The sequence below is a fragment of the Psammomys obesus genome, unplaced genomic scaffold, assembly GCF_907164565.1.
Source record: "Psammomys obesus unplaced genomic scaffold, mPsaObe1.curated_primary_1811, whole genome shotgun sequence".
NCBI classification, from domain to species: Eukaryota; Metazoa; Chordata; class Mammalia; order Rodentia; family Muridae; genus Psammomys; species Psammomys obesus.
The window spans coordinates 13,040,643-13,055,303 of NW_026586550.1; the positions used below are offsets into that span (position 1 = coordinate 13,040,643).

Genomic DNA, 14,661 nt, shown 5'->3' on the forward strand with positions numbered 1-14,661 from the left:
TAAAGTCAATGGGAATGTGTGTGTGTGTGGGGTTGAGATACAGTCTGTAGGTAACAGGACCTTTTCTCCAGTAGAGCAGGAAAGATGGAAAGTAAAAGGGTCAAAAATGTAGGTATGGTTCTGGATTTGGTGGTGTCTGTCTGTCCTCAGTGATACTTCTTCCTACTAGCAAATGAGACATCATTTGGTACAAGTGACTATTGAAAGTTATTTTAATAGCTCTTTTTAAAATTTAAAATCATTTATTTTGTTTTTATATTAAAATATAGTTTTATCATCCCCCTTTCCCTTTCAAATCCTCCCATATACCTCTACTCATTCAGTTTCAAATTTATGACCTTTTTTATTAATTGTTGCTGTTATCTATCTATCTATCTATCTATCTATCTATCTATCTATCTATCTATCTATCTACATCATCTTATATCTACCATAACTATCGTCTATTGCTAAATTTACAAATGAAACCTTCTCAGTTTGTATGTTAATTGTGTATATATTTTCAGTACAGAAAACTATAACCCCCCCCAAAAAATGCATAAATGTGAAGCCCAGTCCCAATGGATACCTCTACAACTTCCATACCTAAGACTCAGGAATCATTGATGCAGATGGGGAAGAAACATTGTAATATTAACCAGAGACCATGTCTCCTAAGAATGTCAGAATCTAAAACTGAGTGTCTCAGTATCATGATGGCCTAAACATGACCACTGTCAGTTACTCCCAAGATAGAAATGCCACCATTGCACCATTGAGGATACCTTGGTGTTCTTGTCATTATATTGGTTCTAAACTTTATAGCTAGATAGTACTATTGATTGCTTTTCTTTCTTGGCAGCATGTATCACCTCTTCTGATAACTGTGAGAGCTAGTCCTCAGTATGGAAGCTTATGGGTTAGTTCTATCTTGATTCTTCCAAGTCCTTTGTCAGGAGTGTTTAATGTTTTCAGTAGTAGAGCTTTACCTTCAAGTTCTGGGATGCAATGACAATAGCTTATGTTATCTGAGGCGTCTTTAACTCCACACCCCCTGACAATTAACTAAAAGGGGCCGTTTTATTGTCCAACATTGGAATTTCTGTTAGTGTATGGCCCCCAGGGGAAATATCACCCCATTTAAAATATGTGCATATTTAGACACACACACATGGGTATTTTTAAGTGAGCTTATAAAATAATTTTCCCTATTTTCTTTGATCAAACATCCTTAGTGTTATTTAACTTTTCTTCCTCCCTCTCCTTCTGTATCAACCTCTCTCCTCCTGCTAAGTTATGTATTCCCTAGTTTCCTCATTCTTTCTTCATCTCATCTGTGTCCAACTATTCCCTTCTTTAGAGCTCCTTCTTCCAACACTTATGGTCCAATTGTAATTTTTGTGATTACTTCAGGATATATATTCAAATCTAAGGATTTGAGGCTAGAATCTACAAATAAGAATAATATACAACTTTTGTCTTCCTGGATTTGTTATACCACTCAATATATTTTCCATTCCATCCACTTACAAATGGATGGACTGCAACAGTTGATGTCTTCAAGCAATCGTGGAGATTCTCCTATGGATGTTATCATTTTCGATTGTCTTACTGTACTATTGCTGTGAAGAGCTATCATGACCATGGTGAGCAATCTTTTTTTGTGTGTGAATAAACAAATAGTTCATTACTAAATTTCTCATTGTTCTCAAAGTCTACATTAAAAAAAAAAATAAGAGTCACAAATTTCTGGTGTTACTTTATTGGATGTTTTATCCTCGACTTTTTTTCAATAAAAAAGATGAAGAGAGTTGTTGGTCCATTGTAGAGATTGCATTAGGTTACACTACAGCTTCTCAGTGGGAATGCATCACTTTCAAGATCCATCTCGCATAGGGATGAATTTCAGTGAAAAAGCCCTCGCTCCCCTTGGTGACACCTGCTTTCCCCCAGGACAAAATTCCATGCAGCCTTCCACCACAGATGGCTGGAGCAGCAGAGACTTCCTAACACAAAAAGACATAATGGTAACATCACTTTATTGTCATGGATCAAGAGTGAGTCCTAAGATATGGAGAAATCATCTGGGGGAATGTCATTTTTGGCAGAAGTGACAACTTTAGATTCTATCCACTGTATTTTCTCCCTTTGAAGTTTGTTTTATCTAACCTGAGTGCAGGCAGCAGCTCTCCCATTCTAAGATGGGGGAATGAAGCACTTTGCGGAATGAGGAGTTGGGGAGAGGGACTTCTGCTTTCTGCCCTTCACTGTGGAGGGTCTTTTTGATACATGATGTTTGATTTTTCCAACCATCTCTCTCTCCTTAATGGGTTCTGTACTATCTTCTTACATGGAGAAAGGAATGTACCTTTATTGCAGACATAGGATTAAGTGAATGTCCTATGCACATAATATTTATTCTTGTTTCTTGTCTCTGTTGTCGGAGAATTTTCCAGCAGTAACTTTGGGAATGAGAATACTGATTTGTCCATGTCAGGATGTCTGGGTCACTGACTGTGAGAAAAGAAAATACATATGAGATCCAGAGCTGTTCTTCCGATTTGTGACCTTGTGACTAGCCTCTGTTTTGTGAATCAATTAATCCCCAAAAATAGTCAGTGTAGGTAGCTAGAGACACTCCAATCATTCCTTCTTAGTTTCTCATGTAGAGTCTCCATTTTTGAGAAGTAGATTCCAAAGTTCCTCACCTATCCATAACTAGATGTATAGTTCTATCTACTATGCATAATTCACAAAGTTTTGAAACAATTGTCTGGAGATTATAAATGTCCACAAAGGAAAAGAAGCAAACCCTTTGTTCTCCAAATCCCTGGTACCACCTTTTGTTGGATTTTATCAATAAAACCAATGTCCATAAAAATTACTCTTTTAAGATACATAAATAACCCAGAAGTAGAAAGACACACATGGTATATACTCATAAGTGGATATTAGACATATAATATAGGATAAGCATACTAAAATCTGTACACATAAAGAAGCTAAGCAAGGAGTACCCTGTGTAAGATACTCAATCCTCCTTCAGAAAGGCAAATGGACTGACATTGGAAGAGAGAGAAAACAGGGAACAGGACAGGAGCCTACCACAGAGGGCCTCTGAAAGACTCTACCCATCAGGGTATCAAAGCAGATGCTGAGACTAATAGCCAAACTTTGGGCAGAGTGCAGAGAATCCTATGAGAGAAGGGGGAGATAGAAAGACCTGGAGGGGACAGGAGCTCCACAAGGAGAGCAACAGAACCAAAAAGTCTGGCCCAGGGGTCTTTTCTGAGACTGATACTCCAATTAAGGACCCATGCATGGAGATAATTTAGAACCCCTGCACATATGTAGCCCATTGTGGCTCAGGCTCCAAGTGGGTTCCCTTACTAGGGGAATAGGGGCTGTCTCTGACATGAACTCATGGGCTGGCTTTTTGATCACCTCCTCCTGAGAGGGGAGCAGCCTTACCAGCCACAGAGGGAGACAATGAAGCCAGTCCTGATGAGATCTGATAGGTGAGGGTCAAATGGAAAGGGAGGAAAACCTCCCCTATCAGTGGACTTGAGGAGGGGCATGAGAGGATGTAAGGAAGGGAGAGTGGGTTTGGGAGGGGAAAAGGGAGTGGGCTACAGCTGGGATACAAAGTGATTAAACTACAATTAATGAAAAAATAAATACATTTTAAAGAGGAAAAATAATTCTTCCACAATTTAAGGGATGAGTTAATACAGTTAAATGATGTATAGACTGACACTATATTATTTTGGTAAAAATAATATATTATTTCTTATAAAATATATAAATAATAATTAATTATTATATACTTCATTGTGAGTGTATGCATAAGTGTGTGTGTGCGCACATGTGTGCATGTTTGCATGTTTGCATGTCCATTTGCCATGGTGAGCCTGTGAAGATCAAATGACAACTTGTGGTATTCAGCCCTTTTGTTTCCACTGTGTGGGTCTGAGGATTGAATGCAGGGCATCAGTTTTGGTGGTAAGTGTCTTTACCTCAGAAGCCACCTTGCTATTCCAAAACTCCAGTTATGCCTTACTTAATGGTGAAACTGTTCTGAGAAGTGTTATCACTAGGCAGGGTGTACACAAATTTAAATGGTAGTGTCCACTACCTATCTAAGCTACATTTTATAGACTGTTGTGACTAGGCTATAGGCCTGCTTAGCATGTGACTTCAGTGACTATTGTCACACAATGGTGACAACTTGTGTTTTTAAACATATATGAACATAGTAAAGTTTAGTATAATGCTATTGATAGGAGTTTTTAAGCTGTAAATTGAATTTTGTAGGATTGCCATTACATGTCTCTCTTCATTGTCTAGAATGCTATAATGAAGTTGCCTGGCCATAAACTGACCATTTGTAAATGGTTCATGTATGTTTATCTCTATAGAGAAGCACATGTCCCCTGAGAGCTCATGCTGTTAATCCCCATCATAGAAATTGCACATATACTCTATGTGTCTGGCTACAGGGGCTTAAGCCAAGGTATTTTAACTTTAAGTATTTTAATATCCAGTAGAAAGTAGCAAGCAAGAAAGAAAAAAATCAATAATTTATCAAGCTGAGCATTGTGGTACCCAAGGAACAAATAATATATCTAGAAAAACAGTGCCATGTAAACTAAACGAAAACATGTCACATCGAGAGAGAGAGAGAGAGAGAGAGAGAGAGAGAGAGAGAGAGGTTATATTCAGCTTTAAGTATTTTTATTTTCAGGAAAAATTTACTTTACAAACTATGTGAAAATAAATTAGGTTACTTGAATGGAAGACTTCCTTATTGAAGCTGAGACCTTTATAGGAGAGGCCTTTTAGAGACGGTCTGTCATCTGTCATTATTATTATTTTGACATACAGAGCTGACACAATAGACTTGTCATCTAGTTTGCTTTACTTCAAATTGTACTTAGTAAATTAGTTTTGTAAGGCTAATGTAATTACTTCAAATAAAGCTTTAAAAATCAATGACAAAACCCACATGACATGTTTTTTTTGTTTTGTTTTGTTTTGTTTTGTTTTTAGGAAGCATATTCACTTAAGATTCCTAAGCAGTTTATTTCTAAAGTACAAAGTTGCAAAATACTGAAAAGAAAAATAAAAAAAATCAATGTCCTATAGTTTATTTGATGTGAAAAACATATTTATTTGGAAAGTTCTTATTTTATTTGCATGATGTAGACACCAGATGTTGGATTTCAACCTGGTGGAGCAACTTTGAGAAAACCTAAGATAATCTCAACATACAAGCAATCACAGGAAGTAATAGCCATCACGGACTAAAAAGCACAGGAGAAAGTCATGTTGGGAGAGAAGCTCTTGCTGCCATCCCCTCACTCTATTCTTGCCAACTTGGGTCCATACAAGAGAGAGAGATGTATGCTGATATTACAGTCTGAGATTATTTTCCCACAGGTGTGGCAAGTTAGAGACATAACTACAAACATCCTGTAGTCACTTATCTTCCAACCACCCAAGCCTACATGCACAAGTAGGAATTTCCAGCTGGGACACAAAGTATGAAAATTATACTCTGTATAACTAGCACTAGCAAGAGGGTAGATTTTACTCCTTCAACCATTTCTTTGTCATCCAGAATCTAATGAAAAGAATGTCCTTATGTCCCTAGACACAGCTGGATTTTCTGTGGTAGAGGGTTGAAAGCATTCTGTTCCCTCACCTTTCACAAAAGGCTCCCTTTGCTTTTTCTAACCTCTCTTCTAAGGAATGTATGGTAGACTATCAGCAGCTCCTGCTGAGAAGCCCACCCTCCAGCCTGAATACCTTTTTTTTTTTGTCAATGGAAACTCCCAGTTTTTAAAAGTTTATTTGGGTTCAGTTTGCTAGCCCCAGTTCTCAAGTATTTAAAAGATAGAGCATTCTCGTAATTACTGCCTATTTAGTGCTATCAGAGTAGCTGCCCTGTGTCAGTCTCATGAGTTTGTCTGACACCTCCTAGGAGTACCAAGTCTTCTAGTAATCACTATAGGATTAAGAATTTTTTTTAATTTTACCTCCTTTTATCATGTATATCCAACCATATCTTTTTCCAGCTCCGACTTCCCCAGGGTGAAGAAATTACAGCCAAATACTCACAGTTTTTGTAGTTATTCCAGGTCCATGTTGGTACGAAGCAGGTTTCATTAAATATCATGGGTTCCATAGCTATGGCTATAGTTCCCACATTTGTGTTGATAGTAGCAGGATAAGAGAGTTTTATCAGCATCAGATCGTGTTTCAGAAATTTTGCATCAAAATAAGGATGGATTACAGTCACTGAGTAACTGTATATCTGCTCATTCTCATTTTTGATGTTGGGCTGATGAACTCCCAGTCGGATTTTATTTCTTGGGGGAAAAGAAAAGGCACAGAAAATAGTCACAGAATGTAAAACTACAAGAAATGTCAGAATTCACCTTATCCAATCAACTTCTCTGCATAATTGAAGTAAACTAATCCAGTGTATAAAACAGTAGTTTACTTCACTCAGAATGATCTTTTCTAGATTCCACCATTTGCCTGCAAATTTTCATGATTTCCTCCTTTTTTATTGCTGAGTAGTATTCCATTGTGTAAAAGTACCACAATTTCTGTATCCATTCTTCCGTTGATGGACATCTGGGTTGTTTCCGGGTTCTGGCTATTACAAATAAAGCTGCTATAAACATGGTTGAGCAAATGTTCTTGTTGTGTATTTGAGCATCTTTTGGATATATGCCTAGGAGTGGTATAGCTGGATCTTGAGGAAGCATTATTCCTAATTGTCTGAGAAAGTCCCAGATTGACTTCCAAAGTGGTTGTACCAGTTTACATTCCCACCAGCAATGGAGGAGGGTTCCTCTTTCTCCACAACCTCTCCAGCATGTGTTGTCACTTGAGTTTTTCATCTTGGCTATTCTGATGGGTGTAAGGTGAAATCTCAGGGTCATTTTCATTTGCATTTCCCTTATGACTAAGGACGTTGAGCATTTCTTTAAGTGTTTCTCTGCCATTCTATATTCCTCTACAGAGAATTCTATGTTTAGCTCTGTTCCCCAGAAGAAGAAAGATAAACATGGTATATACTTGCTTATATAGAACTACAAGATATGATAAACATAATGAAATCTATACACCTAAAGAAGATAATCAAGAAAGCAGACATGGGGTAAGATGATCATTCCTCACTTAGAAAGACAAGTGGGATGTGCATTGAACGTATGACAGGAGTCTACCGCAGAAGGCATCTGAAAGACTCTACCTAGCAGTATTTCAAAGCAGATACTAAGACTCATAACCAAACCTTCGGCAGAGTACAGGGAATCATATGAAAGAAGGGGAGTTAGTATGACGTGGAAAAAATAGGAGCGCCACAAGGACCAAATATATCTGGGCACAGGGTCTTTTCTGAGACTGACACTCAACCAAGGACCATGTATGGATATAACCTAGAACTTCTGCTCGGATGTAGCCTGTGGTAGCTCAGTAACCAATTGGTTTCCCACAGTAAGGGGAACAAGAACTATTTCTGACAGAAACTCAATGGCTGGCTCTTTGACCTCCCCACCCCCCAAGGGAGGAGCAGTCCTCCTAGGCCACAGAGGAGGACTTTGCAGCCAGTCCTGAAGACACCTGATAAAACAGGGTCAGATGAAAGGGGAAGAGGTCCTCCCCAATCAGTGGGCTTGGAAAGGGGCACGGAGGAGATGAGGGAGGGAGGGTGGGATTGGGGGGCAATGAGGGAGCGGGATACAACTGGGGTAAAGAGTTAACAAAATGTAACTAATAATAAAAAGAAAAAAATTAAAATTAAAAAAATAAAACAGTAGTTTAAAGGATCACTGTGTTTATAAGAATGACCAAAACAGGATCTGATACCAACACTCAGTAGACCCTAATTCTAATTAAGATTTGAATAACCTGAACTAGTAGCCAGTAGACAAATCACCACAACTGAGGGGTCCAGAGCTTTTTGTATACTCCAGACTTACCCACCTTGGTTTGGAGCCAGTACCTACTGCTTCTAGCATTCTTAGCCTATCCAGTGCTCTTCTCAGGATTATGAAATTATTTTTGTTATGCATTGTCTTCACTGATCCTAAATTCCTAAAGCTCCATAGTTTTATGGAGATACCAAGTCCCCATTTTCTGTTATCAGAGCCATATTCTCCTTTCATAAAAAAAGCCAGTCGTATCAAAAAAAAAAGAAACATTTCCTTTTATAAGCAGTTAATAGTAGATAGTAGTGATAGGAAGTCTGATTTACTAGCTCCAGCTCGTGATCTGCATTTGTTTCCTGTGTAATCCATGTCAATGCAAAGAGCAAGCCTTCAATCTCTGTTGAACTAAACTTGTCTTAAAAAACCAGAAGGCTAAGAGTAACAAATTTGAAATGGAGCTGAAGCTCCCGATCAGACTCCCTCATACATCTTCCCTGTTTTCTAAAAAAAAAAAAAAAAAAATTCCAAATATTTTATGTGTTTGAGTGCTTTGCCTGCAAGTATGAATAATGTACCACATATGTGCATTTGTTTGTGGAGGGCAGAAACTTCTCCTGGGTATTTGAATTCTGAGTAGCTATGTGCATGCTGGGAACCAAATCCAGGTCTCTCAGAAGAGCAGCAAGTGATGTTAACTGCTGATCTGTCTCTCCATCACTTCAATGGATTTGGGACACCCAACAAAAATGGATTCTCAGAAAGAAAAAGACACAATGTTCTTCCTCATATGGGTATCCTAACTTATACTGCATATATGTATGTCTATAAACAACTATACACTTGGTTGTAGAATAACATTTGGAAAGAACAAAAAAGAGTAGTGGTGAGTGATGAGGAAATATAACATACAGATAATAGACACATGATTTGTGAAAGATGATATAAAGCTACATTTTTTTCTCCTTCCAAATCTACCGTGACTTTTTTTTCTTATGGTGAATAAGTGCATAAAACTGTAATTGATACTGAAACCATAAAATCCCAAGTGAAGTCCCATGGCTTCAGAATGGCCATTCAAAATGTAAAACTCATTGAGACATATGAAATGTGGGGCTGGGCAGTGTTCCTTGAGTGACTCAGTTAACCTAACTGTGTGATGTTTTTATTTGTGAGTTCATTACATAAAATGATTGAAAAATGGATTTTCAAGATATACCTTATTTTGTCCAAAGCTTCCTTGCTTTCTCTTGTTTACCTGCATGATGTGATGTCCAGCTAAGCCTTCATCCTTGGACTACCTTCCTTTCCCCTCTACTTTGTCAACACTGATTCACAAACATACCAATATTCTCAAACATTTGTTAGATGTCAGAGACTACTGAATGTTATTCTCTTGCTCTGGAATATCCCCAGATTTTAATCGTAGTTGACTTGTGTTTTTCTGCTGGCCTCATATCTTCAGAGAGGCCTAACATTATACACAATTCCCATGTCTCACATCTTGTTCTCATGCCTTATTCTTTGACCCCTTCTCTGCTTTGGATTACTTTTTATATCAGAATTTAAGCTCCATGGGGAAAACTTATTTCTATCTTATTCCCTCAATAGTTTTATTAAACAGCAATTACAGTGTAGTAAATGATTTATGAAGGGTTATTGATGAATATTTGAAATAAGTCTTGTAAGAATTGTTGATTTCTATACTGAAGTGTGTAAAAATGGAAGAAGATTCTATTCTCTTGGAACTTCTACTTCCATGAAAAACATTGCAGGTTGTTTCTCAGACCAACCTGCAAAGATTCCTCCCAGCTCTCATGAGTAGGGAATCACTTACGGTAAGGAACAATGAGCAGCAGTGAGCACCCACTGAGGGTCAATGAGAGTCCCAACACAAGGCTCTGGGCTGGACTGCAGATAGACCATGTAAGGAACATTAAAATCACTTAGTACTTTTTCATCATCATCTTCATCTCCTCCTGTAAAGACTTCCGGAGAATTAGCAATTAGGGAAATAACACACCTTGATAAAACAAAAGTTTTAGTAAGCTAGATTTAGTTAGTGTAGTTTTCTCTAACCACAGTTATTTAAATATATCAAGGTCTTTATGTTTTATACGTAAAAATTTCACACAAAATTATATGTCATATAAGCTATAAATGCTAAGGAGGCTAATGGTATGCTGAAATGAAATTCTATCAAAGTTGTCTAATACTAACATAGAGGTTCATCTGATCCTGATCAGAAATTCTGACAGCAACTGTGTATTAGGAAAATGAACAGTCACTAAATACTTTAAATACTACTAAATACATCTTTTAAATACTTTAAGTACAACTTTTGTAAATAATTGAGAGATACAAATTAAATACTTTTTGATCTTGGTAGTGAAAAGGCATATGGAAACTCAAAATTTATAGGGCCTTTGATTAACCCATGTTCCTTCCTGAACCTAAGTTTCTTAACATTTCCTCAGGGAAATGGCTATGCAGGGGAAATCATGTGCTCAAGTGACTCCTGAGGAGTTCCTAGGATGTTTCTGCAAAGCCTTGGCAAGAAGGGTACTCAAAATGCTCTGACATATCAGAGACACTCAAACAGCATGTTGGTAGGAAAATATGTGAAATAAGGATATTTTCGATGATTTCCTTCAGCAGATAATTTTGTCTTTAAAATGATTCTCTGTTCTGCATCTTATCTAACAAGCTACGGGTGGTTACATCACGTTTCAACCATCGGTACTCCTTTCTGGATCTCATCCAGGCAGAAACTAGACTCCAAACTCACCTGCTACACTCAAGAGAGTGAAAATGAAAAAAATCTTCATGGCAAGCTATGATCTCACCAGAGCAGACTAGGTGGACAAGCTATAAATTGTCCCAATCTGGAGACCTGGGTCCTTGACCAGAGCGGCAGAAGGAGAAACACTTGTAGCAGGAGGAAAAGGCAAGAATCTTACAGAAGTCTTCAAACTATTTTCTCAAGATCTGATCTATCAAGATGTACAGGAGTCAGCAGGATCTGGCTCTGATATAGGTGGAGAAGACCATCACCAGGACTGGACCTTGATGCTTCTTGTGTGATACTAAACTCTCTGCTGTTATCACATGTGCCTGCTGACTGGTTCACTCCCCTCTTTGTGACATGGCTTTTCTTTGTTGCCTTTCGTGCCCTCTGCCTGTGACTTTAAACCTGCCTCCCTGGGCATCTCTGTCTTTGTAGAGTCTCTTCGCTAAATCCTGAGGCTCTTAGAACACTGATGTATAAAATACACATATCAATACCTTTTTTTTCTTCTCCTGCCATTTTGGTGCTTGACAAGCTTACAGTCATTATGAAGGTTAGTGGTGAAATCAGGACTCTTGAATTCTTTAGGTTCCCTGTGACAAGACTGGGTTTTACCTAAGTCATGGACTCTTAACAAACAGCATTGGCTATGAAATCCCCTCACTTTTCTGTGACATAAAATGAATCAACAGAGTATCATCTATGAAACTTGGATCAGGCCTTCTGTTCTTCCCTTTTCTCCTTTTTTTTTTTTTTTTTTTTTTATCCAGTAAGGCTTTGCTCTATTCATTTGTTTTTCCACAACAGATCGTTATGCTTAAATCTTTTTGCTAAGGCCAGACACAAACTTTCCAAACTCCCATTTATTTTTCTTTATAAACAGTGAAGTAAGATAGAAGGTTCTTTAAAATTAGCCATCCTTAAATATTTTCTGTTAAACTAACTAGGGTTTCCCCATTGATTGCAAAACAATCCTGACTCTGAATCTCCCCAATTTAAAACTTATTTAATCCTACTCACCCCCTTTAAAGTTTGGGGCAAAAACTACCTCTGACACTATTTGGTAAGAATAGTAAATGAAGCCAATTCTCTTCCTTTTACAGTTTTTGCTATTTTGTACACTGCTTTTTTTTTTTTTGAATGAACCATTGTCTTTGTTTAAAAAAATCCAACATAATTCCTGATTGCCACCACCTACCCAAGATAAATAACAGAGTAAGCAGATTTACCTATGCTTTTTTATTGAGAATTTTATAAATATATAATGAAATATGTTCATATAGAGCCCTGCATTCCTCCTGTCAGACTCTCATGATATTCCTCTCAACAAAACAGGCTAGTTGTGACTGTACATTTAGCAGCTGATTGATTTCATGCTTAAGAAACTTTGTTAGTTTCATCATAGGGGAAATAATAAAGTTACATTTCAACCTGGAGCTTATCTAGTCAAATAGCCGCAAGAATTAAGAAGGGTTAGAAAGTGTGCAGTGGTGGAACCATTTTCCTGTATACTGTGTATCCTCGGAATCGCATGTGGAAAGCATGCTTGTATTCCTCTGACGTTTTTCTATTAAAATATTAACCTGGGATAAGATTGGTACAAATCAGAGGTGGCTTGAGAAATAATTAGGATTAAGGAAGTTGGGAAATGAGGAGCTACCTTGATGGACTCTTTGTAAGGTGGAAGGACCAGAGGTATCTCACATGACTAAATGAGGATGGAGTTACTGGAGGTACGAGAGCACACCAGAAAATCAGGACACTAACCCTCCCAAGACTTCTCATTGCCTTGATCGTGGACTCAGCACCCTTCAAATCTGTGTGTGTGTGTGTGTGTGTGTGTGTGTGTGTGTGTGTGTGTGTGTGTTTAAATCCCCTTGGGTCTGGTGTTTTGAGCTGACTTATACATTAAAAAAAAAAAAAAAAAAACACCTTATCACCAGGGTGGGCTGCACTTTCTTGTTCAAACCTATTTCACTTGGTCAGTGGAGTCTTCAGGCTCCACTCCTCCTAATGTCCTTCCCATTGGGTCATTCCAGATAACCACAGGGGCCATGGGTAGAACTTTTATTGCAGACCCTTCTCTGAATGATTGATGAGGCGATGATGACTTCAGAGCCAGTAAGAAACTAAGGTGGTGTGTGTGTGTGTGTGTGTGTGTGAGAGAGAGAGAGAGAGAGAGAGAGAGAGAGAGAGAGAGAGAGAAAGAGAGAGAGATCGATCTATTCTTGGGCTGGACTCAAAGCACAGATAACCACCACCTTTGAAACCTTGATATTAAATGTGTATTCATTCATCATGAGCAACAGAACAAGATAATTTGAACACAGGGAACTTCCCAGAGACTCATACTCCAACCAAGGACTATTTGTGGAGATAACCTAGAACTCCTGCACAGATGTAGCCCATGGCAGTTCAGTGTTCAAGCGGGTTACATAGTAATGGGAAGAGGGACTGCCTCTGACATAATCTGATTGGCCTGCTCTTTGATCACCTCCCCCTGAGGGGGGAGCAGCCTTACCAGGCCACGGTAGAGGACAATGCAGCCAATTTTGATGAGAACTGATAGACTAAGATTAGAAAGGAGAGGAGAACCTTCCCTATCAGTGGACTTGGGGAGTGGCATGCATGCAGAAAGGGGAGGGAGGGTGGGATCGGGAGGGGAGGAGGGAGGGGCTTATGGGGGATACAAAATGAATAAAGTGTAATTAATAAAAAATTAAAAAAAATTTCTCCTTAGTTAATTTAGCACACAATCTGGGCTGATTTGGTGGGAGGGGATGGGAGTAGAATTTTTTCAATTTGTTTTTGCTCATGATTTCAAAGGTCCACAGTTTTGGGCTCTATGCATTGTGGGTAATGGTGAGGCAGAACCTCATGGTGATGAGAGCATGTTGCTGAGGCTGCTCATCTTAAGGAGGCAGAAAGGAGACGAGAGTCGGGACCATGTACATCTACAAAGCTCTACCCTCAGTTGTATATTTCCTCCAGTTAGGCCTTAGTCCCCAGAAATTCTATTATTGTCTAAGAGCCAAACTGTCATCATAGAATCTATGACAAATAGTAATACACCTTTGGAAAAAAGGTTCTTGGAGAGTGGGGTCATACTGGTGGGTGAAGCTTAGATAAATGGAAAAAGCTGTGATTTTAGATATTTTTAAAGGGAAAATGTAGCATTTTGGTACAGGAGCAGTGATGCTTTGGGAATGAGGACATCCTGGGCTTTGTTCTATCTTCATTGTAAACTATTTCAATGACTTTGAGCAATTAATTTTAACTCTTCATTAATTTTAACTCTGCATTTTGGTGTCTTTGTCTGAGTTTTATAACTCTTGCTACATAGCAGGTGTGTCTAAATGTTTATTGTAGCAAAATTTCACTTATTATATTATGAAACACCTAATTATCTTTTAATGTAATGGAACAATAACCTTATTCATTTTTGTAACAGTAATGTCTCATAGTCTCCCATATGTCAACAGTTGTATTGATTAGATTAAGTGAATGACAAAAGAACCCTTCAAATTCTTTCCATATAATAATTCAACATTCTGCCCATCTCATTTTTCATCATTTTTTTCTTTTGTCCTTTCTTTAGTCTTTGACAGTTTTACACATGTGAATACTGAGATTTTATATTTTGTTTTTTTTTTTAATTTTTGAGATTACAATACACTGATATTTCTCTATTTCCTTTCCTTCATCCAAACCTTCCTGTATACCCTTCCTCACTCTCCTTCAAGTTCATTGCTTTTCTTTTTACTGGTTGTTATTGTATGCATATATATATATATGTATATATATATATATATATACATATATATATATGTTTATAGATATACATTTCCAAAAATGACCTGTTCACTCTGTCACTCTGGTTAATGTTTTTTTCTGAATTTTCATCTCCATTATCCACTCTTATTCTATCCTGATGAAATCCTTCTTCCAAAAAAA

At 37.9% G+C, this 14,661-nt stretch overlaps 1 protein-coding gene across 1 annotated transcript; it reads right to left on the reverse strand.

Annotated features, from left to right (window-relative positions):
• Positions 1–1,835: 1,835 nt before the first annotated feature.
• On the reverse strand, positions 1,836–11,253 carry LOC129672555 (probable inactive serine protease 58). The gene is made up of 5 exons (XM_055602046.1): positions 11,248–11,253; positions 9,757–9,968; positions 6,100–6,350; positions 2,348–2,493; positions 1,836–1,985 (listed from the first exon to the last, which is right to left on the reverse strand). The coding sequence occupies exons 1-5, from the start codon at positions 11,251–11,253 to the stop codon at positions 1,836–1,838; spliced, it is 765 nt and encodes a 254-aa protein (XP_055458021.1).
• Positions 11,254–14,661: the final 3,408 nt, after the last annotated feature.

Bases quoted from the DNA above. Each gene is read 5' to 3' on its own strand.
- LOC129672555 (XM_055602046.1), bottom strand. The intron at 2,494-6,099 runs GTGAGTATTTGG...CTTTTCTCACAG, and splicing joins CTGGAATAACTACAAAAACT to TCAGTGACCCAGACATCCTG. The intron at 1,986-2,347 runs GTACATTCCTTT...TTTTTGTGTTAG, and splicing joins ATCCTATGTCTGCAATAAAG to GAAGTCTCTGCTGCTCCAGC.